This window comes from Alosa pseudoharengus, unplaced genomic scaffold (genome assembly GCF_046254945.1).
Source record: "Alosa pseudoharengus isolate Yale_2024_CS ecotype anadromous, Long Island Sound unplaced genomic scaffold, YU_APseudo_1.1 YU_APseudo_1.1_scf_4, whole genome shotgun sequence".
Lineage (NCBI taxonomy): Eukaryota > Metazoa > Chordata > Actinopteri > Clupeiformes > Clupeidae > Alosa > Alosa pseudoharengus.
This window is the reverse complement of record NW_027468774.1, coordinates 12,583,048-12,610,950: the sequence shown is the minus strand read 5'-3', so window position 1 is coordinate 12,610,950 and position 27,903 is coordinate 12,583,048. Positions and strand designations below refer to the sequence as shown.

At 39.6% G+C, this 27,903-nt stretch overlaps 1 protein-coding gene across 1 annotated transcript in view; it reads left to right on the top strand.

The window, feature by feature from the left end:
* The window catches only part of kdm4ab (lysine (K)-specific demethylase 4A, genome duplicate b), a 90,500-nt gene that overhangs the window by 31,551 nt on the left and 31,046 nt on the right, over positions 1–27,903 (top strand). The window contains exons 3-12 of the mRNA XM_076264872.1: positions 113–288; positions 20,065–20,179; positions 20,651–20,844; positions 21,782–21,831; positions 21,997–22,100; positions 22,195–22,332; positions 22,998–23,212; positions 23,307–23,485; positions 24,961–25,418; positions 25,508–25,634. Coding sequence (XP_076120987.1) covers positions 113–288; positions 20,065–20,179; positions 20,651–20,844; positions 21,782–21,831; positions 21,997–22,100; positions 22,195–22,332; positions 22,998–23,212; positions 23,307–23,485; positions 24,961–25,418; positions 25,508–25,634 — 1,756 coding nt within the window. The remainder of the gene's footprint in view (positions 1–112; positions 289–20,064; positions 20,180–20,650; positions 20,845–21,781; positions 21,832–21,996; positions 22,101–22,194; positions 22,333–22,997; positions 23,213–23,306; positions 23,486–24,960; positions 25,419–25,507; positions 25,635–27,903) is intronic.

Here is a 27,903-nt window from a genome sequence, read left to right as displayed (position 1 = left end):
CTCCTTTTTGGCGTGGAAATGGCCACCCTATTTGAGGTGAGAATTAGGAAAGTGAGATTTTTTTTCCAGAGTTCATGTTTATGCTAAAAAAACATAACTTTATTGTGTCCAGGTAATCCCCCCTAAAGAGTGGAAACCCCGACAGTCTTATGATGATATTGATGATCTGTTAATCCCAGCACCAATTCAGCAGGTGGTCACAGGCCAGTCAGGTCTGTTTACCCAATACAACATCCAGAAAAAGGCCATGACAGTCAGAGAGTTTCGCAAGACGGCAAATAGTGATCGGTAAGACTTTGATTAATTTCATCTTTTTTTCATTCATATTCATGTAAGCATGACGTGCAGTTAAAATGCACACTTATACATGTGTGTATAGAGATAAGAAAAGTCAGTAAGCCCTTTGCAATTACCAGAATTTAGGTATACATTTGGCTTGAAATAGGGTCTGATCTTCATCCAAATTACAATAATGAACAAAAACAATTAATTACTGACAACACTGAAAACATAATTAAATATTCACAATGTTGGTTGGAAAAATGTGTGTAAAATACACCCTTTTCCCACCATTTTTAAAAACCTTATATTAGGGATGTGCATTATACATGAAAACTGAATGTTACCCCTTTTTCACAGGAAAGTTCTGGCTGAGTTAAGGTTACGTTGGGTTACATCCTTGTGTACATACGAGTCGTTGTTTATGTATGTGTCATCACACAACATGCACAACACCGCCACCCTTTGTTCCCGTATCTTTAAACCCACAACTGGGTTCAGGTTCTGCAATCCATGCAGACTATTACCACATCTTGTTATTATAACAAACTCAGGCAAAGAGGCCTTGCTGAAGTTTTGGTGAATAACGTTTGTGATACATTACACCTGTTTCTGATAAGAAATAGAAATAGCATTTGACTTTGGGATTTTGTAGGGCAATTAAAAAAAATACTATAGGTCAACATGCAGCTGGCAGATAGGCTACAAAACTTTCATGTGCAACTCATAAAATAATGGCAAACACATGCATAAGTCAACGTCATGTTAATCTACTAAGGAGTGGAGGATATAGCCTGACATCAGAGATTGGCCTGCTGCAAAGAGTGATTAAGACTGGTCAGCTTGAATGCCAATGACCTAATAATGATACCTAATGTATCTTTGTAAGAGCCACTGAAAGTTATCCACATATCACAGAGTTAAATCCACACTACTGTAGTTATGAAGCATAAAGTAAAGTTAACTGATGCCAGAGCTAACATGGTCAGCCTGCAGCCTCACCAAGTCTGAGACTTTTCTTGAACTCAAACCAAAATTACAATGGTAGAAACCTTAGACATAATGCCATTTTTTAGCAACATCACTGATAGCCTTTATAAAGGCACTGTACTGTGTGAGGCACTGTATTCAACTAGGGGCTTTGTCATGTTCAACATTCATTTTTGTGAATGTGTGTCATTCTTCTTTTCACACCTGTGCCCTGAGAATCTTTGTGTTCAGTGTTATAGTGAGAGATCTTTTTTCGAGTGTGAAGTGATGGGAAAGAATGCAAGAGTGTGGAAAGCCCCTCATAATGCATAGACTGCCTTTGGTGGAGTTTGCACTCTTAAACACCTGGGAGAGTCTGAGGTAACATAAAGTCTTTGTGACTTTGGAATATATTACTGAAATGGGGTCATATACAGCATGATCGCTATGCAGTATGGGGTACTTTCCATAAGATCATCTCTCAATGCAAATCGGACCAGCTATTAGGCTAACTGAAATAAAACCATGCCAATCTCTAGTTATGGTGAAGGGTATGTGATGTGGGGCTATTTTAATTCCAAAGTCCAAGGGAACTTTTTCAGGATGCATATCAGTATCCTGGATTCATGAAATAACTGGTCTTTAAAAATAAAAATCTGCCTGCCTTTATGGGAATTTAACCTAGGGGTATGTATGCCGCCTGTATTTTAAGGAAGAACATTTATTTATTTACGATACATTATTTATTCACAAAGAACATCTGTGTCCTTAAAGGTTGGATTTTTCCTCATTTTTTAAATTAAGGCATTAAGATCAATTCCCAAAAATGTTTTTTTATTCCTCTTTTTAGTCAACTTTATCATGGGTGTGTAAACTTATTCTCATAACTGTAAGTTAAATGGAATATTTTTGTGGAAATGGAATATTTTTGTTATCATACAGATGTATTTAAAATCATTGCAGATCAGAGTTGTGGACTCACATGACTTGGACTCGAGTCATGAATTTAATGACTTTAGACTCGACTTGACAAAATGTAAAAAGACTTGCAACTCGACTTGGACTTTAACATAAGTGACTCGTGACTTCACTTGGACTTGCTACTTTCCTCGAACCCAAAGATTAAAAAGTATGTTCACACAACACTGACCGCTCTATCTCCTTTTGCACCTGTGTGCATCTGTGTGCATGACGTGTGTGTGGCACGACATCCAATCAAATTAGATCCACGTTGTTTCGATCTGACAGCATCGATATGTGAATGGCCATGAACACAATCATCTACGATACACTAAAAACAAGGCTTGGTTAATAACTTGCCGCGAACCTAGACAACCGTTTTGATTACAAAGACGCATAGCCTATACCTCGGTTACGGTCTTGTTCAGTAAGTAGGCTAGCCTGATGCGTGGTCTGAAGCCAGCAACATTAACTTCTCGAACATTTAACTTTATAACTACCCAGATAACGTGTATTTGTAGCCTATGTGATGTAGGCTACTTCCCCATCAATAATGTGTAAATTGCCATGAACGCAATCATCTATGATACTACAGCCTAAGGCTTGGTTAATAACTAACTTGCCGAGAATCTAGACCGTTTGATAATATTAGACTCACCCTCAGTTACGGTCTCATTCAGCCTGGCATTGTCTTCGTTATTAGGCTACTATGAATCCAGCAACATTCACTTCTCTAACATTTAACTTTTTAACGTAACGTGACGTGTAGGCTAGTATGAGATGTAGACCTACTTCCCCATTGATAATGTGTAAATTGCCATCATCTACGATGCACAAGGCTGGTTATAATGAATCAAACTTGCCGAGAACCAAGACACGAAAGGGTATAGCCTACAGCAGCGTTTCTCAAACTGGAGACATGCCAGGTGGGGTGACATGCTGACGTGAAAAACTGTTTTTTTTTTAATTTTTTTTATCTGTAGCCTAGGCCCAGGTAGCACCCTATGCGCAATGAACGCACTGTGTTATTCATAGGGAAGCGCTCGTGTCAAGGCAGCTTAGTCACGACCTGAATGAGATTTTGAACGAGGTTGTGAGAGTGGTGAATTTCATCAAGACCCGGCCCTTAAAAGTGCGTCTATTCTCCGCACTTTGCGAGGAGATGGGAGCTGACCAAAAGGCTGTACTGTTTCACAGCGAGGCAAGGTGGCTTTCCCGAGGTAAAGTGCTGTAGCGCGTGTTTGAGCTCCGAGTCGCCTCTTCTTGGAGGAAGAGCGCATGTTTGAATCTGCAAGCACGTTCACTAATGAACATTTCTTGACGAAGCTGGCCTATCTTAGCGATACATTTGCAGACATCTCAACCTGCAAAAAGTAATTTCAGGGAGGTATCACGAAAAAAAAAAAGAAAAAAAAAATATATATATAATAAATAAAATAAATAAACACTAAACATTCAGTACACCAAATAAGTAATTGTGAAAATAAAATATGTAGATCTTGCAGTTTGGTCTTTTCGTATGCACATGAATTGACACTAGTTTTGCAATCATTTAACCCACCATGGGCAATGCTAACACTGTTACAAACAGTGCAGCATGCAAGACTAGGCCTATCATTATTTTTTACTCTTATAAACAAGGGTACACTTTGAAATGGGTCTAACATTTTCCTTTTTTGGGGGCACTGACTCTGCCGTGACTCTCCTGTTCCTAGATAGGCCTACACTGAACTGATTTAGTTCGGGAGAAAAGAGATAAAAAGCCCGCCTACACTGAAAACTGATTGGTTGATTTAGCGAAACAGGCCAATCAGGATGCTCTCTGTCTTGGATGCGCTCAGACACACACGCACCACCCCTCTCTCTCTCACCTGTCGTGTGCGCGCTACACTCAGATGCACACGCGATTTTAGGTCTCCCTCTCACGTGTGCGCTCTTGATCGCTCGCTCCAGATTCCGGGAGATTTGATCTAATTTGCGGGCGTCAGGGAGCCGCTATCAATATGCGGGAGACTCCCGGAACTTCCGGGAGACTTGGGATGTCTGCATTTGGAAAGCTCAATGAGTTAAATCTCCAGTTACAAGGCAAAGACAAGCACCTACCTCACCTAGCAGATAAGATTACTGCATTCACCAAAAAACTTGAGGTATCTACGACGGAGTATTAGGGCCACACATGAAGGAAACAATATTTTTGCCATGACGAGATTAAACTCGACATGTCAACATTAAACTCTACATTTCGAGAATAAAGTTGAAATGTAATATCGACTTTAATCTCGATGTATCGACTTTAATGTCGCCATGTCGACATTAAACTCAACATTTCGAGAATAAAGTTGAAATATCATGTCGACTTTAATCTCGACGTGTCGACATTAAACTCAACATTTTGAGAATAAAGTTAGTTTGGAGAGAGAACGACCGCTCGGGACGATTGAAAGGGAGGACGAATGAAACAATGCAACAAGTGCAACAATGATTCAGAGTTTTCGAGTGCAACAATGATTAGACATAGGCCTATCATGTGGACAAAACATAGAATTAACCTCCGTTGCTCAGCCTTTGCTGTTAGGTCACAGGCGATAAATGCGATGGTCAAAAGTAGCTTAAACGTCATTAGCGGTTTATTTATTTATTGTAGGCCTATTATTAAAGAGTGTTTTTCATCTAAAAGGTTCAACTTCATGCTTATGCACTAGACTAGGCGCTCTCCCCAATCCTAGACTTTCACGTTGCTTGTTTGTAATGGATGCAAAACAGCCTATTGCTGAATGACTAGGGACGAATGACGCTGTCCTCCCGACCACCCCATGTAGGCTAGTAGCCTACATGCACACATAGTGCATTTATAAAATGTACACATATTCCCTCACGGGATCAAAATATATGCTTAGGCTATACCTGTGTTTCTAGCCTCCTATACGTATTGCAGGTGAGACATGGAAAAGCAGTTTTAGAAAAATGAGTTTTGCCATGTTATCCTATGGAGAGTGACGGCCTGTGAAAGGGCAGGTATTCATGAAGGGCAGTTATTTGGATGTGCAGTGGCCTTACCCACGCAAAACAGAGTGAAATAACATTTTGTATAGAAACATTATATCATTATTCTAGCTATTTAGCCTAAACGGCATAGTGCATGGTATTTCCATAACCGCGAGACAGCACTTAACGATGACGGCAATGAGTAGGCCTAGTTAACAGACAAGACGCAATCTATTTAAATATCTGCAATCTAGCAATCTCTCTGAAATAACACCTATTTGAAGCCCATTTTTCATGTAACATATTGTGTGTTAGTGTAGGCTACATAGCTTAAACTGTGTAGGCTATGTTTAAACAGTAGCCTATTGCGAGTTTAATGTCAGCATGTCGACTTTAAAGTCGACACGTCGAGATTAAAGTCGACATTACATTTCAACTTTATTCTCGAAATGTCGAGTTTAATGTCGACATGTCGACTTTAAAGTCAACATGTCGAGTTTAATCTCGCCATGGCAAAAATATTTTTTTCTTCATGTGTGGCCCTAATACTCCGTCGTAGGTATGGGACAGGCGACTCGATCGCAACAGTATTATGCCTTTGAGAATCTGACTGAAACGTCTGCTTCGGGAGCCACTCTTGTGATCCGTGTATTAAACAGTAGGCCTACATCACATCCCTGCAAAGTTTATTTCAAAAATATTTCCCAACCAGCAGTGCTCAGTATGACTGGATTATGGATCCATTTAATGCAGCATGTTGGTTTTTTATTGAATATAGTGTAAAATACTGTAAAATATTGGCCTATGCTTCCTAATATGTTGCTGGAAAACAGAAATATGTGTGTTTAATTTACAATGGCACATTATGTATTTATTTATTATTATATCTGCAGCACTAGCTGATTTTAACTCTGGTGAAGAGAATATATTTAGAACTTGTCATTATGTCAATACATTTGACAATTTTAAGCTTGGCCTACCACTTTCTTAGAGCGATGAGGGATAGGTGGGGCTTGAAAAGGCCCCCTTGATCAAAGTGGGGAATGAAATAAAAAGTTTGAGAACCATTGGCCTACAGCGTGCAAGGTTACATTCGGTCTCATCCTCGTGACAGCCTGCAGCCTACAGCCTACAGTCATTCACTTCTAAGCATTTATTTAAAGTAACTACCAAGAAAACATTAGGCCTATGTGTAGGCTATTTGTAGGTATGTGATATAATACTTTCCCATCGATAACATTTCCATGAATATAATCATCTTATTTATGCACTAGAAATGCTTATGTGATCGGTTGATTACTGGAACTTGCCGAGAACCTAGTGATTGGTTTGACTCGTGTGGCAGCCACGGTTACGAGGCCCGGAGAACCTAGCGAACTGTTTGACTCGTTTGGCAGCCACGGTTATGAGGCCCAGAGCCATACAGGCTCATTATAGATTGACTGATTATAGCCTAGCCTACTACCACTCCAGTAGAGGCGCTTATATGCGATAAGATGAAAGAGTAGTGATGAGAACACTCGAGCACAGCCAATCAAGCCAGTGTTGCTCTGTATGTGAAAACCAGAGCGGTAGATAAAACTGATAGAGGCATGTATTAGGCTACATGTATATTATTTACTTTTTTTATTTTATTTAATTTTTTAGAGTGAGGATATCTTTTATAACGTGGTGACATGGTTGAAAAGGTTAAGGTTACACTTAGGTTTTGAAATGAGTGTTTGAACAATGTTCTTTCATAAAAAGGTTTAATACATTTATACAAATCTTAAACGCATACATGATCTGTGTAAATATTATTTCTCTGTTGTTAAAAGGACTCGAAAGGACTCGAAACTCAAACGGTAGGACTTGGGACTCGACTTGAGACTTGTCGGTCTGGACTTGGGACTTGACTCGGGACTTGCCTGTCTTGACTCGGGACTTGACTCAGGACTTGAAGGCAAAGACTTCAGACTAACTTGTGACTTGCAAAACAATGACTTGGTCCCACCTCTGTTGCAGATACTGGATCAATTGTTTATGTAATCCGTTATTATTTCATATGTAGCCTGTAATCTTTATTTAGTCATTTAGCGCATGTCTACTCACCAGCACAGACCTATCACTCATCAACTAATCTCTGAGGTCACAGCAAAAAAGCTTGTGCACAAACACTGATGTCAACCATAGGAAACAGAATCTTTCTCTCATCTTATGAGTCGTCATTTTTTCTTACTAAAGGTTGGTCTTTTTGTGAATAACTTTCAAGAGGAAATGTAGTTTTTAGTGCAACTTAGCTATAAGATAAGAAGCTTTGTGGATGCGGGCCTTGGAATTTCAAATGAAACAAGACATGTGGGTTAGAGCAAGAGGTGGATTAACCCTTAGAACCCTAAGCTGTTTTTAGGGCATTTTCACTACCTTTATTCATAAGGATTTATTCTGGTCATTGTAAGTACCACACACATATATTATATATTGTTTTTTTCAGGAGAGTCTAGGCTATTCAGATCTGCCATCATTTCATGTATTAATACTAGCATTGATTTTATTTTGATTTTTAAAGAATTAAAATATAAAAAGTGTATTATAAAAATTCTTATATTTCGACATGTATCTCACCACAGCAAGCTCACAGCTCTACATGCATTTCATGTGTGTGTAGGGCAGACTGTCCTGAATCCGGCAATATAATTGCCATGTTGGAGGGATACTCTGGGGCTGAGCAATTTACAGAAATATTTGCTGTGTGATTTACGGAAATAAATGCCATTTTTTATTTAGTGATGAAAAATGACCTTTCTGCGCTCCATATCTGTGACACGAACTGATCTGACCTGACTTGACCCGAGGTTGCATGTTAGCCTGCGTGCCTGTGTGTATGCAGTCATAATAATTCTCAACTTTTTACTGCATTGCCATGAACAAAGTAAAGGCAAAAAGGTGTTTATTTGTTGAACAAATTGGGATGCAATGTGAGCCTTGAATTGGATGCCATGCAGGAATTTGCTAGGATCTCAAAACCGGAATATGAACATGCTTTGCCATAGAGAAACACATGATGGCATTGGATTATAAACATGCTTTGCCACAAGAACAGACAGAAACGTGGGGTAAGTCCAGCTATATGAAGTTATTATTTTGCTGTCACTTCGTCTGTTTTATAACCCAGAAGGATGTACTTGGTATCAAATGATGGCTCTGAGTCTCCTCTTTCATCTGACATGCGTGGCATATTTATGCGATCACGGGTCCGCAAGTAATTTAAACGAGAGTAATGAGTGTGCAGGTTGGTTTGTGTACATGACGTTATTATTTTGCAGTCACTTCGTCTGTTTTTATAAGCCAGAAGGATCGATAAACATGGTACCAATGGATAGCCCTGTGCCCCCTCTTTCATCTGATATGCTTGCCATATCGATGCGATCACGGGTTCGCGAGTAATTCAAACTAGAGTAATGTGTGTGCAGGTGAACGCAGAGAAGTATAGACTGTAAATATGATGCAATTTGATTTAATTTCATGATTTTTTTAAATTTTCATACTTGATCGTACAGACAAGTGTGTAGTCTCGTTGGAAAGCCCCACTTCTGCTCTGTCGTGCAATAAAGGTTTCATCTCGCTGCGATGAACCGTTCCGGAGCAATGTAACAGAGAAGAAAGGGTGTGTTTTTTGACGCACTTTGCGTCAATCGGGTTCTAAGGGTTAAGGCATGTCCAGTCCAGTCCAAAGTCAAGGATAGAGAAGTCTTTAGGGATTACTAGTCCAAGTCGAATCCAAGTCCTCATACATGTTTTGACCAATTTTATTTATGCATGCTGCATAAAAATAATTGTAAAACATTGTGAAGGCTTTTAAAATGTTTATTTTCAAATACATATATCGAAAGACTAAGCGTTTTTTTTTCCAATTGAAGATATCTTAAAAATGTTCCAACTAAAACATGAGCCCAACGACTAACAAAATTTTACATTTCTCTCAGACAAAACAAGTTAGAGTGCATACTAAATACTGGCTTAGACTTCTGGGGCCGTATTCACAAAGAATTTTAAGGCTAAAGGTAGCTCCTAAGTGGCGAATTTAGGAGCAACTCCTAAAAATAATGGGCGTGTCACTCCTAACTTTAGGACTCACTCACTAAGACCTATTCACTAACAGCTTTTTGTGGCATTTCACGTTGCGATGTTTTGAAATGGGTATGCGGCAACAGGAGCTTCCAATCGCGAGGGAACAATTTTGCATTGTAGGCATAAAGGGATGCTATAACGCCAAAACCAAAACTACTCATTGTCAACATGTAAATTAAATGTAACGTTTCATTGTGAATCAAATTAAAATGTTCTCCTCTTTGGAAACGTAGGCATATGGTGACAGATTAATTTAATAATGTTGCAAAGATAGCCTAGCCTACTGCATCAATCCGTAGGCCTATGTTTCATTAGGCTACTAGGCTATTTGTTTTGCCTTACTCTTTATTCATTTAGGCTAGGCCTTTTTATTCAGTTATTCATCATCTTCCGTCCTTTGCACTACTTGTGTAGCGCACACATTCTCAGACCTGTCACCTGTCACTCATCATCGTAAGGGAGGTGTTTGGAATCATTCCCGCGTTACAATCATCAGCCAATCAAGGTGGTCACTTCAGTCAAGCTCGTGCATTAGTAATGATGTCATCCATAGCAACGAAGACTCACTCTAGTTTAGGAGTTGTCATTTTTCCTTAGTAAGAGTAGGTCTGAAAGGCTTTGTGAATAACGTTTAAGAGAAAACTCCTAGCTAAAATCTTTTAGTGCGATTTAGGAGTACTCCTAGTGGTAAGATAAAAGGCTTTGTGAATACGGCCCCTGAACACTGAGTAGCAGCTTGAATTGAGTGGGTAAGTGAGGTGTGTGTATGTGTGTGCATGTGTGCGTGCGTGTGTGTGTGTCAATGAATGAGAGAGTGAAGTGTCTCTGGGCGAGTGATTTGCTTTTTCAGAATGGATTTCTGAGTGAACATACGATTAGCCTGTATCGGCATGAAACATTGCAATCTAAAGAAATGCTTGAAATGAAAATTCTGACTGAAGACTGAATCACATTTAGTTTGGAGGATTTTTTGTGACATATCTTTAATTATGTGTCAATCTATCTTTCATTGTATGTGTCAATTCATCATTGTATGTGTCAATGTATTGGTCAATACATATGTCAGTAATTTATATACATCAATGTATCTTTCAATTTATTATTTAAACAAATATTTTTTATAATTTATGTCATTGTTTTTTTTATTTATAATTTATTGACATGTCTCATGAAGGATTGAAAGATTTATTGAAGAATAGGTTGGAAAATAATAATAATATTGTTCCCCTTGGGGATCAATAAAGTATCTATCTATCTATCTATCTATCTATCTATCTATCTATCTATCTATCTATCTATCTATCTATCTATCTATCTATCTCTCTATCTCTCTCTCTCTCTCTCTCTCTCTCTCTCTCTCTCTCTCTCTCTCTCTCTCTCTCTCTCTCTCTCTCTCTCTCTCTCTCTCTCTCTCTCTCTCTCTCTCTCTCTCTCTCTCTCTCTCTCTATCTATCTATCTATCTATCAATAATAATAATAATAATAATATAATTTATTACACGGCTCTTCACAAGGCAAGTAAAACGCTCCATTGACTTGAATATGATTTCCCAAAGTTCTAGCGGTCAATATTTCTGAGGAAAGGACCTCTGAAAAAAATAGTGCGGAGTTTGTGCTTCTAGGTATTTCATATCACTACGCAAGGACTGGAACTTCATTCAAAAGTGAAAGCAGAGGGTTGATCAGCTGTGTTCTAAAGAATGTTTGATTCAAGTTCAGCGTGTGTTGTTGCAAACTATTTGTTTCTCAGCAAATGCCACGACGGTAACAAGTAGGCTAAAGTCATATCGTGGGGAGTTTTCGTTTTGGCAAGTAGCCGTGTAATAAGCGGGATAATGTATAAAACGCCGGTCATTATTGGGAAAATAAGTCCCTTCAGGGCGGAACAAGACCGGTTCGCCCTGTCGGGACTTATTTTCCCAATAATGACCAGCGTTCTATACATTATCCCTTACATAATAACAACAATAATTAGAAATGCAATTCCCATGGAATTACCAGTGCATGAAAATGCAAAAAATATTATTTAAAATACCATACAGAGTTACCGTATTTTCCGGACTATAAGTTGCACTTTTTTTCATAGTTTGGCTGGTCCTGCGACTTATAGTCAGGTGCGACTTATATATGAAAAAAATTATATTTATATATGTTTTTAAATGTTAATTTATATTAACTGACATGAACCCTACATGAAACATTATCGTCTACAGCCTTGAGAGAGCGCTCTCAAATGCACAAGTCGTGAAACACACGTGCATACTTAAATCCTCAAATTACTGCCGTGATTCTATTTATAGCTGGGCCTCAGATTCGGACAAATAAAAGCCAGTATAATTTTGTTTCAATTTAACTCATAAAATAGCTCTTCTTAATAATTTATATTGTTGGTTGGTTTAATATTGTTGCCAACAAAGTCATTGTCCTACACCATGAGTCTCCAACACATTGCGCTCAAGCTACCAGTAGCACGCAGCCCCAGGTTAACCTACATTTAAACACAATTGTTGCTGCCAGGCATCAGCCTACGAATTTTATAAAAAGTAAATCATGCATAATTTAAAAGATAACTAAATTTAGGTTATCTTAGACCTCTTTGGCTATACGGAATAAGGTTTCCCTTGCAGCACAGCACACGTTCCATGAATGAATGAATGAATGAATGAAAGCGGATGCCTTATCTCGCAATAAGTGGATGGACATCCCGACACTCTTTCATACATGAAACTTAATAGTGACCCAATGCCATTGATAGCCTACCGGTATGCTGCTCCAAACGAAAAGTATAGGCCTATGTCTCACAGTAAAACGCAAGAAATGAAGGCCTATAGCTGACTCGAAGGCTACAAGCCATGGTCCAAATAAAGGTGCTGTGCTTTGCCCAGCCATAAATTCAGGATTCACGATAGTCTGTCCCCTAAACATTCCTCACCCGTTATCTGGACATGCATGAAAACATTTGAAAACAAAACTCACTGCCATGTAATATTTGATCGCTGTTTTGCTACTAATTATCTTTCACGTGAATACGCACAGAAAGTGAAAGTAGGCCTATGCGCTCCGTGTCTGTAGCTGTCTGTTCACGTCCGCAATCGATTATAACGTTCCTCAAATGGAGAACACATCCATGTTCTCTCGCGTTATATTATAGGCTGTCATGCTTCTGTGTTTGCGGTTCCTGATCGCTAAACGTTTGTTTTCCTTTCCTGTCGATAGCGGTTGATGTAGAAGCACGTATAATAGGCTATATTAATTTGACTTTAGCGGTGACAAATCCTGCTGAGAGAGAGCAAAGAGAGAAAGGCACCCCCAAAGTGGTCCTGCGCGCGTGTCTCTGCATGGGGTTCAATTGAAGTCAGAGTTGGTCGCTTTCAGGCCGCTCCATTATTAGATTAATGTCAGACAGCGCTGTAAAATGTGTGGGAATTTCTCTCATTATAATGGCTAGCGTTGCGGGACTTTTATTAGTATGCTCAATACTTAGTAATAATTTATGCGCAATCCCACGCTGAAATTTAGGCCCTGGAATGCGCATCTTTTTTTCTCTCGCTCTCTCGGCGAGCATTTGTTCTGCTGCCAGCTTGTGCCAATACGCTATATCGTTCAAAATGCTTGATTGCATTGCATTCTCCACATTTTTAGCTAAAATTTCATGTACCACATCAGCATTTTTGTTCAGTGAATCTTTTGTAAATTGCTTTACAATAGCGTCGGGCACTTGTCAGCAGCCTTCGGCTTGCCTCTTGCCACTATTTACTCCTTCGTCCTCAAGATTCCCTGTAGAATTCTCAATATTTTTGGCCTCAATGTGTTCAGTTACATTGTCTGTCTGTTCTTAGTCTTGGATTTTGTGAAATAAATTTCTAAATATCACCTGCTTGCTGTAGCTTCGGTCTGCACGTCCTTTTAAAACCGCATATTTTTCTCTCTCTCGAGCATTTAATCTGCTGCCGGCTTGTCTCTCCACATCGTCCAAAATGCTTGATTGCATTGCATTCTCCACATTTTTAGCAAAATATTCATGTATCATATCAGCATTTTTGTTCAGTGAATCTTTTGTAAATTGCTTTACAATTACCGTCGGGCCTGGCCTATTGCCTGGCTTGCTTCAGTCACGTCTAAAACTGCATCTTTTTCTCTCTTGTGAGCATTTAATCTGCTGCCAGCCTGTGACTCCACATCGCCCAAAATGCTTGATTGCATTGTATTTTCCACATTTTAGATACATTTTGGTGTACCACATGGTATTTTCTTTCAGTGAATCTTTTGCTTTGCAATGACCTTCCTGCCCTCCTCTTGGCTGCCTTCACTCCTTCGTCTTCATTAACGTTAATCTTTTTGGCCTCAATAATCCAGTTACATAGTCTCTGTTTTTGGTTTTGGATTTTGTGAAATACATTTCTAAATAAATGCGACTTATAGTCCGGTGCGACTTATATATGTTTTTTTCCTGTTCATGATGCGTTTTTTGACTAATGCGACTTATACTCAGGATCGACTTATAGTCCGGAAAATACGGTAAAACAGATAATGCAGAGATAGTTACAATAGTGTATAATGCAATAGTAATAATGATGGTTGCTATGCCAAATAAAGTGGTTGCTATGCTGGTTGCTAGGGTAATCATGTGGGTTCCTATGGTGGTTGCTAGGCTGACATTTCAGTGGTGGTTGCTAGGTTGTTGCTAGGGTACATAATATGGTTGCTAGGGTACATATGGTGGTTGCTATGCAAAATAAAGCAGTTGCTATGCTGATTGCTAAGGTACTCATGTTTGTTGCTAGGTTGACATAGTGGCGGTTGCTAGTTTGTTGCTATGATAATTCAGTTGATTGCCTGGTTGTTGCTAGGGAACATATGGTGGTTGCTATGCAAAATAAAGTGGTTGCTATGATGGTTGCTAGGGTAATCTTGTTGGTTGCTATGGTTGTTGCTAGGTTGACATAGTGATGGTGGTTGCTATGCAAAATAAAGCGGTTGCTATGATGGTTGCTGGGGTAATCATATTGCTTGCTATGGTGGTTGCTAGGTTGACATAGTGGTGGTTGCTAGGTTGTTGCTATGATAATTCAGTTGGTTGCTAGGTTGTTGAAAATAAGTCATTGAAAATTAAATTGAATAGTGTCTAACTATTATCCAAGAAATTGTGGAAGCAGTGACATCATTTTGTCATGGTCCTTTTGGTCAAGTTTGTATTGGCGAGCACTGCGTCCATAGATGTCTGGCACACTGACACAACAAATGATCTGTTGAAATGGTACCCAACAGGGGATCTGTCTTTGGTCTGATGGCTATGTGAGGATGTTGTTGACACACTTCATGAATTTCACAAATACGTCACCATGTTCATCTGAACGTTCAACAATGTTTCAAATGAACCTTCATCATAGATACAGTGCAACCGGAAAGTTTTCAGACCCTTTCAAGTTTTCCACATTTTGTTATTTTTCAGACTGATCTTAAAATGTATTCTTTTATTTTTTTTCCATCAATCTACACACAATACTCCAACACTCCACAAAAACAGGTGTTTGGAGTGTTCCATAAAGTTATACAAAATAAAAGACTGAAATATTCTATTTACATAAGTATTCAGACCCTCAGCTGAAATCATGATTCAACAAGAAATTCAATAAAGATTCTTCCTTCACGCACATATCCCCATGATTTTAATCTCAGAAACCCAACTCTTTAGTTTTTTACCTGTCACTTTCAACCACATCATGGATGTGCTTAGGAAGCCAGATGGACGCTTCAGTGTTGCATCAGGGAACTGCCTGAAGTCCGCACATTGCATCTCAATCACTTTGAATGGATGCTGCTGCTGGCTCCACGGATCATCTCAGCGACATCGCTTGGGGTGTAGAGAGTAGACACCTTACGCCTCTTCTCCAGCGTTGCAAAGGAACGGTCACAGGGAAGGAAGGAGTGACCAGACACAATAAACTTCTGCTCTATCTGACTGAAGTACCTTCTAGATACGAGCAGGGCCATGAGGTTTAGGACTCGCCAGTTGTTGTTCTGCCCACAGCATCGGTCACTATACATGATGAGCTTCCATTCCTTTGCCTGGGCTAGGGGAGCGAAAGATGTTTCTGCCCACTTCAAAAGACAGCTTGCCACTTCGATGGAACCTCTGTGAGCGATGCCCTCATGCCGGAGCCACATTGTAAGAGGATCGTCAGTGCCCATCCCCTGGATACACAGGTTGTAGTTGGCCAGCTGTCTTTGGTAGTACAGGTTGGAGTGTGTCAGGTTTGACGTGTGCACTACCCCCTGCATGTCGATAAAAGTGACATGGCAGTCATCATTGGCTTTGGCCCACTCTGTGTCAGCCTGCAACTGGGTGTATGCTTTTTCCGGTGGTGAAGCTCACTCTTGGCTGCAATCTTTGACCTTTCTCCATCTGTTGTAGCAGCTGCTAAATTTGAGAACAGGGAGTCACATTTTTCACAAGTGTCACTTCTTGGCTGCCCAAAACTGAGGTTCTGCTGCCTGAATATGTCCCTATAGAGCCAGAACTTTGCAGTGGATGTTGGATTGGTTTCCTTGTACAGGCGGTACATGCGGAGCAGGTCAAATCAGGGCTCAGGTACTCCCTCTCCACATCTCCCTTCATCCGTGAGTAGTGGTTCGGTTGGCGTGGGAAGCTCATGACTTGTTCTCTTATCCCCTCTCTCACTGCAGGATAAATGCTATGAGGCCTGGTATGCTTCTGGTATTGCATTGTTTCTGTGACAATAAATGTATAATTCTAACATAGTTGCTTTCCTCTAAACTATAAGATTTTGTTTTCACATACAATCATTAAGATCCAGATGTTGTAATGATGCAAAGAATAATCATACATTATATTTGCATAGCACTTTACCTCTGATATTGATCTCAAAGTGCAATAATATGTTTCCTGACTGGGCAGCTGCTGTGAGCTGAATCCTAACGTACGTGCAGTGCACTCTGCCACTCTCATAAGTCAACGACTATTCAGTCTCAATGGACGCTGCCGTTATAGGGTGGCAAGGCCCTATAATGCCTGCGTCCATTGAATGTGAATGGTCGCTGGCTGCTCTAATCACTCGTGATGGTGGCAATGTGCAAGCACCATTAGACCAGGGAATGTTGTGGGGCAACTGATGCTGACATCGATGCAGCTTTAAAAACGAACAGCTCGAGAACATGAGTAGGCTTGGACTTAGACTAGGCTTGGATAATGACTTACCTGTTCCTATGTTTTCCTCTTAAGTCCTCTAATGGAGACCTGACTTCAGTTACCTGTTCTGTTCCCTCAGACTGACTGCCTAACTTTTCTTGAATAACCTTTTGTAAAGATAAGTAACTTTAAGTAAATATGTTATGGACAATGTATCTAATTAAAATCATGCATGTAATAAAAAGTTAACAAACGGAAAACACTAGGCTATATACAACTTTCCTGTAGGCGACTGTTGGTCAGTTGAAAGACTGACACAAATGTGGGCTTACAAACAGCAAGTCTTTGGCTTCCTTGTTGCACATGGTACTTGAAGGTGTACTTCCTCTTAGGAACCTCAGTGTCAGGCCCACGTGGTCATCTGCGTCTCACCTTATGCTAAGTAAAAAGACATGAAGTAAAAAGACATAAACCATAGCATAGCAGGCTAGCCGTCGTGTAGGGCTGTCAAGTTAAGATCATTAAGTACATGAGTAGGCTTTGGTTGGGAGAATGAATAAGCCATGTGTGTGCCTTTTAGGGCACCAAAGCGCTGAGGTCTGTAAAGCACTTGTTGGCCTACTGTGGCCATCCTCCTTCAAAATGTAACATTTACAGTGATCAGGCACATGTGCAGTCTTAGTGAATTGAAGGCATACAGTAGATACAGTAGCATACAGTAATCCACTGGTTCTCAAAGTGTGGGGCGGGCCCCACTAGTGGAGAATAGAGACATGACGGGTGGGGCGCGATGAACAGGAGGACCTTTGCTTTATCTTTAATAGTGCCTTTCTTCTTTGACTAGGAAGATCATAGATTCAAAACATAATAGCCACCACATACAAACATAGGAGTCATAAACAGTTTTTCCGCGTGAGACTATTCTGAAGTTAAAGTTTAGTAAAGTATTGGTTGCGCATACACCCCCCCCCCGCCCCCCCCCAAACTGCTTCTGTATACAAAGTAGCACACATACATTCATGTCACATGGTTATCTCATTTTTTTTTTTTGGACTTGGTTTGTCGCATGGACGCAATGGCTGAATAGTTAAATAGCTGAGTAGTTTAAATTGTTAATTTAATTGTTAGGGAATTACTGTAGTGACTGAGGACATTTATTTTGAAACAGTTGTGGGCAGAGGAAACAGTTGAACAGGATATTAGTCCATGGGCCAGACCAGATTCCGGTAGGCTTACCATCTGGATAGGCAAGGTTTTTTTTTATACCTACACAGTTTATGTTTTGATATGATAGACCTCTGAGATTGGTAGCTTTTCAGTGGTTATCACCTAATGAAGTAAACCACCCTCTAAAATAAATCACATTTTAGACACCTGGTGCATATCCTGGTTGAAGCCATGGTTAAGACACTTGTCAGTGTTGTATAATATTGTGTTTGGTATCATCTTAAAGAGTACACCCCTAGCTTTCAGCACATTGGTGAAGCCCTCTGACACAGAGGTCACTGGAGAACCAACAAAAACACAACATTTTTAACAATTTCCGCCTAAACTATACACTTTCTTTATGCCCTGTGGCATCAGAGAATATTACAGATACAAAAGATAGAAACTGAAATACTCTCTGGACTCCAAGGACAAGTCGATATTGACAAGTAGCTGTAACGTTATAGTGTGCTAACCTCGACAACCCAACAGTATTCTAACAGTATTCTATTCTAAATAAAAGAATTTCATACCATTTCAATAGAACAACATAGAAAATCATTGCTTGGTGGTCCATTTTGATATTGTGGTGGTCCACCACAAATTAGTCAATGTATGGGAAACACAGCTCTACCCCTTTCTGACTAACGGCTCCCACACACAGCTGCGTTCCGTCAATGCATGCCAGTGGGTGTTCCCGACGGTAGCTATGAAAATGACTTGAAGTAAAACCGTAATGTGATTGGTTGGTGCCGTCCGTAGATTGGCTTGATTGGCCGGTGCCGTCTGTCGGTGCAGCAACAGCTGAACTCCTCAACGCAAGCGGCGGGAGAAACGCGACGCGACGCACCCACAATTCAGTTCGGCAACGGATCACGTGAGCCCATGTAAAGTGAATGGGATGCGTCTCCAGCAACGCGAAGCACGCAGCTGTGTGTGGGAGCCGTTATGCTGCTGATAGCAGCTCTGGTTGAAGCCTGGAAATAATGTAAACAAAGTAGCCTGGCTAGCCATAGTCTACTGCTTGGACTGTGCAGCTTCACCATGTGTGTTTACGTTTAAGGTAATACATTTTCTCTTTGGGACAGGCACTTTTGAGTCTTGGAAAACATTGGTATTGAGATGATCAGTCAACTTGAATGCAAGAGTTTTAAACAAATTTGCGCAGCGTGCTAGTGATGCTAACCAGATTTAATAACCGTCTTCTATGCGTCCTTGCTTTCACGATTGTTTAATTTGGATTTAATGTGTGCATGCTGAGGGTTGTGTCCAGCGAGCGAGAGAGAGAGAGATTGAGAATGTGTCGTCATCATGGCATTTTCCTATACATGGATTTCTATGGAACGTCACGAAAACATGCGTGCGCAACCAAGAGGCAGAAAGCACCACAGAACAGCATAGAGCAATGCAAAAGAGAAAAAGAATAAAATTAGTTTTTGTGCTGAAAACTGTACCAATTCGAAATCACGATGGCTAGAGAATGTTAAATATGTTCAATATCCCTAACGGAATGCATGTCTTTGCCAAAAATGACAAAATACGATGTTATATTAATAATCCAAATGAACGTCAAACTTTGAAATATAGTCTGAAATGAGATGTTATTATCATTGAGACAACAGGGGTATACAAAAAAATCCGATTGTAGCTTACAGCAGCCGACTATTTAGGTTAAGTTTATAACGTTGTGGACGGCCACCAAGCGTCTTCTGCCTCGCGGCTGCGCGCGCATCTAGTTTTGTTGGTAAACGGGAAACCCGTGTATAGACCTCTCCAGAATAAGTCCCGCCTCCGTAACTTCCGTATCCATCCAACCTTCGGTCGTCAAATGTCTATGGGAAATAACATGGCGTTTTGAAAGATCATACCTGTCAAACTCTGTAGGTGACAAAGTAGAAAAAGCTGGTGGGCAGATTGGCCTACACACTTCTATAGACTATAGATCTAGACTATACTACTTAAACGGCACCGACAATCAAAAAATCCAGTGGAAACTAGATGGCAGAAGTGTGTAGGCCAATCTGCCCACCAGCTTTTTCTACTTTGTACTATGAATCTCTATTCTGTTTGATAAAGTCGCAGGCATAGCTCTTCAATGAAAGCTACGAGAGCTATGAAATTATGATTTATTTATTTATTTATTTTTGGACAATGTAGGCTACAGGTAGTTAAGGCGGGAGACGAATGTTGCTTAGGCGGCCGCCTGCGCTGCGGGAAACACTGGAAGGGGTGTGTCGCGATTCTGCCTTCTCACACCGCGACAGGTTCGTGGATATGTGTGTCGTGATTTCGGTTTTGATACATATCATTTATCGTTACAGGCTGTTATAAAGCTCAGCTTGCCCCATTCAACTTACTGTACATCCTTAACTAATCTTTGCCATGGTATGTGTTTTTACCCAAAGGTTCTGCAGCCCACACTATGACAATTTTGAAGAGCTGGAAAGAAAATACTGGAAAAATGTGACCTTCAATCCTCCTATTTATGGTGCAGATGTAAATGGAACATTGTATGACCCAGTGAGTGTTAAACTGAATTAACTGTTGTAATGACTTTTAAGGTTATATGTAATGTGCATTGTACACATTGGTATACAGACTAGTTGTCAGTGGATCTTGTTTCTTTAAAAAAAATGGCATCTTGGCTACCTTGCATTTCCTGAACCATTCCAGAAAGGCTGTATTTTAACATTTTAAGTCAAGCCAAAAGATTATAAATCTGAATATTATAATGAAATGGACACTTAATAAAATACATTATTAACAGAAACAATGTACACAAATCTGAACTATTTTAATGTTGCTGTGGGACAAAGTGAGACTAGCCTCCAATCAAATGGCATGTACTGTATGTAATGTCGATATTATGTTTAGGCCCTATATAGTGGATCGATACAACACAACACAATATGTTATTGTGGCCTACTGTTTTAAAGGAAATTTAGACTCAGTTTGGCAGTAAAGACAAATGTTTTTTTTGTTGTTGTTAAGGTTGTCAAGGAGTGGAACGTGGGTTGCCTTCAAACAATCTTAGATACAGTGGAGAGGGAGAGTGGAATCACTATTGAGGGGGTGAACACGCCTTACTTGTACTTTGGCATGTGGAAAACAACATTTGCTTGGCATACTGAAGACATGGACCTCTACAGCATCAACTATCTACATTTTGGAGAGCCTAAATCCTGGTAAAAATAGTTTTTATGTTTTATTGTTCACCCTTCATTGTATAGAAATGGCATAGGTATCATTTTTTTTTCATAGAATAGGATTGGTGAGTTCCAAAAGACAGTGGGTTTCATATCCTCAACAAGATATTTCAACAAGATATTATTATATTAAGTGTTTCAGAAACGTTTTAGCCAACAAGCAGGCCAGCTTATTTTTGTAGACAATTCATTCCCTACACTGGACTATTTGAAATGTCTGACACTAAATAGGATTCATGCATTATCATACTAGATATATAACCATCCTACCTCTTTGTAACATATACTTCAAGTGGCTTTAAACACCATCTTCTATTCTCTACACCTAACTAACCTCTCACTCATCATGTATACAGACCTTACTGCCCTGTAAGTGACCCTAGGCAGATGGGTCAGGCCCTTGAGTCGTGGATCTGCTCGAGGTTTCTTCCTATATGTATCTCCAATTCTAGGGAGTTTTCCTCGCCCCTGTTACTCATGGGCTCTTACTGAATGTTTTAACACTCTGTAAAGCGCCATGATACGTGTAATGTTCTGGTGCTCTATAAGTGATATTAAATTGAAAGTATTACACACTATTGTTCTGAAGTCATACTCATTACATTGTCAATGAACAAGTTGTCTACTGTAATGTATACCTGTTTTTTAAGTACTCATCTCGTTACTTTTAGTGTACTCTCATCACTTCAATGGATGTCTGTGAACATTTGATTGAAAGAGCATTTACTCTTAACAAAAAACACCACTAGTCTATGACCATGTCAAAGACTGACCATGCCAACCATGTATAATCATAAACACTTTTAAGAGGCCCTCTTAAAGTACAAGATTGGGCTTCTTTCAGTATATTTTGTCAGCTGGATATTATATGTTAAGAGACAACACTACAAGTTTAATAATGTGTTGTACTAAACAGGTACTGTGTTCCCCCTGAGCATGGCAAACGATTGGAGCGTCTAGCCAAAGGTAAGTAAGCGTGGATTATGTCCGGTCTACCGTTTTATGCTTTGACATTAATAATAATAATAATAATAATATTATTATTATTATTATTATTATTATTATTATTGTTATTGTTTTGTAGTAATAATAATTAGTATGACTACATATAACCTGTGCTCATGCATTCAGGTTTTTTCCCTGGAAGCTCACAGAACTGTGAAGCTTTTTTGAGACACAAGATGACTCTTATATCTCCCTCAATTCTACGGAAATATGGCATTCCATTTGAAAAAGTATGTTTCAGCAATCATGTAATTTTCCTTTTTGAAGTTATTTGGAAGTGTATTGGAAGTTAATGATAGTCTAATGTATTCTGCCCTGGACTAGATTACTCAGGAAGCAGGAGAATTTATGGTCACATTTCCATACAGTTACCATGCTGGTTTCAACCATGGATTCAACTGTGCTGAATCAACAAATTTTGCAATGCAGAGATGGATTGATTATGGAAAACATGCTGTTCTGGTGAGATTTACCAATACAACATATTGTGTGTGTGTGTGTGTGTGTGTGTGTGTGTGTGTGTGTGGGGGGGAGCTATTATAACAGCCTAATACTGTAAAATTATACAATCAACTTAAGGCATATATAGGCTATTATAACAGCCTATTACTGTCAAATTATACAATCAACATAGCCCTATATATTTAATTTCAAAATATAAAGGTTTTTTACTCTAATTTTAAAGACAATCTTCTGTAATGTACACCTTGCATGTAGATGAAACATGAATATATTTTAATTAATTAATTTTAATTTTAAAACGTGAATATATTTTAATTTTGAAACGGGACTTAAGTTGGAAACGCACTGAAAGAGGCTTTTACTCATTCCTCATTCATACCCGATCCATGGTATGTGCATTCCGCCACTGTTGCGGTCCGATTGCATGTGTGTATTCACACCAGGAACCTTTCTGATGTGGGGCTGCCGAGTAGCTGCTGCTATCTTTCATTGTATCTTTCCAAAGGACTGATTCTGACATGCTTGCAAAACATGAAAAACATTCCTAAGAAAATTGTTTTGCAATTTAGATCCTTTGGCTTGGTTTAATTTGCCATTGCGTTATGTCTTGGTTGTAAAAGTACTTGCAATGTATATAACATATAACGTTTTCACTTTCATACTAGTGCTCATGTAGGAAAGACATGGTGAAGATCTCCATGGATGTCTTTGTTCAGAAGTTTCAGCCAGAGCGCTATGCTCTGTGGCTAGCAGGGAAAGACACTGGTCTTGTTGACCACGCCAAACCCACACCAGAGGCAGCTGAGTTTTTAGGCAGTGATTATGCTCAGAATTTACAACACAACACAGACGACCACACAGCAGGAGAACCGACAAAGAGGTTTGTGATCATGCATTCAGGGACAGTTTTATCACTAAAATTGATGAGTGTTTTAAACTTAACCATTGCCCCATGCACACTCTTTTTCAAACAGCCCGACCAAACATAGGATTGGACTAAAGAGACACCAAATAGCTTTAGAGGTTCCGGAGAACATGCTCCTCAAAGGCACATTTGAGGAGGAGGAAGAATCTGAGGAGGATGATGAAAAGGAGTATGGAAAGAAGGCCTATCTACATTGGCCAACTTTGTCAGCATCTTGTGGAATCAGAGGTGAAGGCCTGCATGCATTACTATTTGTATAATTGAATAGCTTTTTTCACTTACACATACAGGAGCATTTAAAAAAAAGGCTTACTTGTAAACCGCCACGGCAAAATCTTAGCCTGGAAAATCCAGACCCTGGTAATCTAGAAAGATTAAGGGTCTGGCCACGAACAATGTAATGGCCCAACTCGTGGGGCGGCAACAAGCATGTATTTAAAAATCTCACTGCAGGCAATTGGATAACACTAGACCTGGTTTAGTCTGAATGATTTCAGACTTCGACACAAACGGATAACACTACGACCAATGTGTACTGTCCTCCAACGTTGCAGTGCTGTCTTCATCAGTTTAGCTGGTTCCCCGGAATGTAAATTGAGACAATGACTGTGTTTATCTCAGTTATGATTTTGAACTATCCTCAAACTATCCACTGTAGCCAGACCTAGGTCACAAAGTGGGCAGAGCCAGGCTGAAGTGGATTAACAAAAATTGATAAAAACCGACGTCAGACGAGATTGCAGTAGCCTTTAAAATCTCAATATTGCTACGTGGCTACGTTTCTTTTGCACAATTCATTAAAAAAAGTAATTTAATTTATTTAATTACGTGTATGTGATATGGTTGCAATTAGATGCTGTATATTCTCTTCTTGCATATGTACACCAACATGACATTGATAATTTAATTTCTTCAGACAAAAAAAGAAAAAAACTTGAACTGGTGAAGACAGGGTTAAAGTAGCCATTAAAAATGATACCTCTGGAATGTATGAATCTTAAGTTGTTGCACTAAGGCCAATCATTGTACTGTATACTGTTATGCTCTGTATGTTTGTTATAGAAATGGCATTTTGATATTTTACAAATATTTTAATAAATAAGTTCATGTTTAAGCACATGGGATTTTATTTTACTGTGGTATCGAATTTGTCATCGAGAATCGTGTAATTTTACTGGTATTGGCACCGACTACTGAATTTTTGGTATCGTGACGTCCCTAGTTCTCAATATAAGATATATCTCTGGAAAAAATTAAGAGACCACTGCACATTTTTCTTTCATCCTACAGTTGCTGAGTGACATTCAAATGAGTTGATGGTCATTGACGGCAAATTTGAATATGAGTGGGGCGGGGGTGGGGATCCGTGCTCAGTGTCTCTCTCAGCCAAGGGGTCCTTGGGCTGATTACAATTTTTTTTCTATGCCCTCTTTCAACTGCTGAAGATACATCTTCCATCACATTTTGTATTTTCTTGAAAATGCATTCTAGTTATATTTATGTTCTTGTTTGTCCTCGGCAATTTTTATTTCGTCAGCTCACAGAATTTTGTATTTCCTGCAAATATGAATGAGCAGATACCATGTTTTTTCATTTTTATAGGCCATAATTTACATATTATCTTTAAGAGAAAAAGCTTCATACACAATCATTATTGTGTCCTTAGGAAAGCACACTCTCATTCTCTTTTTAATGTATTTCAGGTGTACCTGACTACACATGCCTCACCAGTCAGCACAAATTGGATGAGCAACATGGAATAGCTGAGCATTTACCTCAAGATACTACACTGAATAAAATGGAAAAGAGACAATTGCCTGTGTGTGCTATGAAGACAAGTTTAAATATCCCCTTGGTTAGAACCAGTGCTGGAAACCAAGAAACGGATAGTGTGCTGCATTCCCTCTCAGCCCTACCCAGATCTGTTTCAAAACCAGGAGTGGCAAGTCTTCTCTTTCACAGAACTCTGAGTTCCAGTGAAGCCCTACAGGTGCACAACTATTCTATACAGACAGCCACATGTTATCAGCACAACTCAGAGAAGACTCCATTATCTGACTTACCAGCCAGTGTAAAGACTGACATCAACTTGGAGGAAAAGCCCAACAAAGGACCAGAGCAGTCTAGTACACACACAGTAATAAAAACAAGCCCAGTCAAGGTCAGCTCATTATAAAAGATATAAGTATACAGTTTGATGATTTCTCTAGAAACGTGAAGTTAAAAATGAAGTCCTGTTCTTCCTATTAGTTGCAGTTGAAAGGCATTGAGGAAAAGAAAAAAGTGAAGAGCCAGCACCATCAACTCAGCAAGCTTCCTCATCAGCATCCTCTGATGCTAGAAAACACCAATGATCATGATGAGAGAACACTACTTGGTCTGTCTCCTCAACTCCCTCTTTTTGATTTTTCCAAAAGAGCTCACCAACACTTAACTTGTCCCCTGTTTAGCTTGAACCCTGTTTAACCCTGTTAAAACTAACAATATTGTCATAGTTAGTTGGGTAGAAGTTAGTGGAATAAGAGCATTCTTGTGAAGTAGGGTATGAATGTAATTTTTTGAAGCAAATTATACTTCCGGATGTGTTACTTCAGTCATGTACTCCACTTCATATTCATATACTTCACACTTAAAGGGATATTCGCAGAATCGTGACACACCCTTTCTAGTGTTTCACGCAGCGCTTTGCAGCTTACGCGGCCGCATAAGCAACACACATCTCCCGCCTAACTTACTGGTAGCCAACAAATAATTCCATACCTCTCGTTGCTTTCATTGTAGACTATGCGTGCAACTTCACTAAACAATATAGAAGTAAACCCCCTCTCTTTGCCCCGCTCTCCCTCGCTCGCTCAATGGACACATGCGACTCTCCATGCACAATCTAAATAAAACATTCACAATCGTGAAAGCAAGGATGCATAAGAGACGACTAGCTAAATTACTATTAAATCCAGTTAGCATCATTAGCATGCTGCACACATTTGTTTAAAACTCTTGCATTCAAGTTGACTGATCATCTCAATACCAATGTTTCCCAAAAGGGCCTGTCCCAAGGAGAACAAGTATTACCTTGAAACTTAGCTAAAACACACATGGGGAAACTGAACAGTCCAACCAGTAGACAATGATAAGCTAGCCAACTATTCTATAGGAACGCCACCTATTAGCAACCGTCCCGTATTTCCAACCTCTTACGTGTATGTGTCACTTAATATTCATTTCTATACAAACCAAGACAGCAGAAGCACCAACACCATAAGTGTATCTAAATTAGCTATGTACCAAAAATTACATTTTACCGTGACTCGAAGAGCTGTAAACAGTGTTGTAAGGCTGCGTGTACAAATCCGCTTGGAGCTTCAGTGGAATTTTGATTTGTGACGAGAATTCTCGGTCTAACCGTTGATGTGCCGTGAGAAAGGTTGGAAATAGGCACCCACCAGCCCAGCACTAAACTCAGAGCGTGGTAAACAAAATTGGATATTTCAGGCAGTAAAAGCCCCGGTAAGAACCAAACTGGCTACTGAAAAATGTAAGGTTAATTTTTCAAATGTTATTTTGAAGTATTAAAAATAGTATTAGAATTGAAGTATTAGAATTTTCGAACGAAAGGGTTGGTAATTGGTGGTTTTACGATACTTTGTTTACAATATTTCCAGGTTTCAACCAGACAGCTGGATGAAAGAGGTAGAGTTGTAATAGAAATCGGGGGCAGCCGTGGCCCACTGGTTAGCACTCTGGACTTGTAACCGGAGGGTTGCCGGTTCCAGCCCCGACCAGTGGGCTGCGGCTGAAGTGCCCTTGAGTAAGGCACTTAACCCCTCACTGCTCCCCGAGCGCCGCCATTGTAGCAGGCAGCTCACTGCGCCGGGATTAGTGTGTGCTTCACCTCACTGTGTGTTCACTGTGTGCTGTTTGTGTTTCATTAATTCACTGATTGGGTTAAATGCAGAGACCAAATTTCCCTCACGGGATCAAAAAAGTATATATACCTTATACTTATATACTAGAAATAGTAGGCCTAGGCTAGGCACACTTTATGCAGATTAGCCTGTCATGAATATCAGAAATTCAGTATTCCCTCTTTTTATATCAGGATATAAAATAATACAGATATACAATATTATATTCTAATCCTCTGGTGTTCCAAGGTAGGCTATTAAATGTTATGGGTCAAAAATCATGATACAAACCAAATCGTGAGTTTGGTGTTTCGGTACAGCCCTAGTATCGACAATACTCGGTGACTCAGTGCTTCTGTGACCAATGGCAGACCTTAAGAAAAAGAGGTCTGCGAAAAAATGCCTGAATACTCCTTTAAAGTAACACAATGTAGAAATTCCCTGTTTCTCAATTTTTAACATACTGTAACATTTAGCACAAAGGGGGCACCCACTTAATGTACAAATGACAGAAAGGGTTGTGATGACAATGTAGTGCGATACCAGGCATTCTGTGCAAATATTGGCAGTGTCCAAGACTGTTCTCCTCAGTGTAACTCAGTCTGGCGATGTTATGGTATTTTTGCCGAAAATCTGCATACTGACGTAGTATCATGTGTAGATTCCGAATGCTACATTGGAATTTCTGTCTTGGTTTTAGCTCCTTCAGAGAACCAAGGTTATATACTGTAAATAACCATA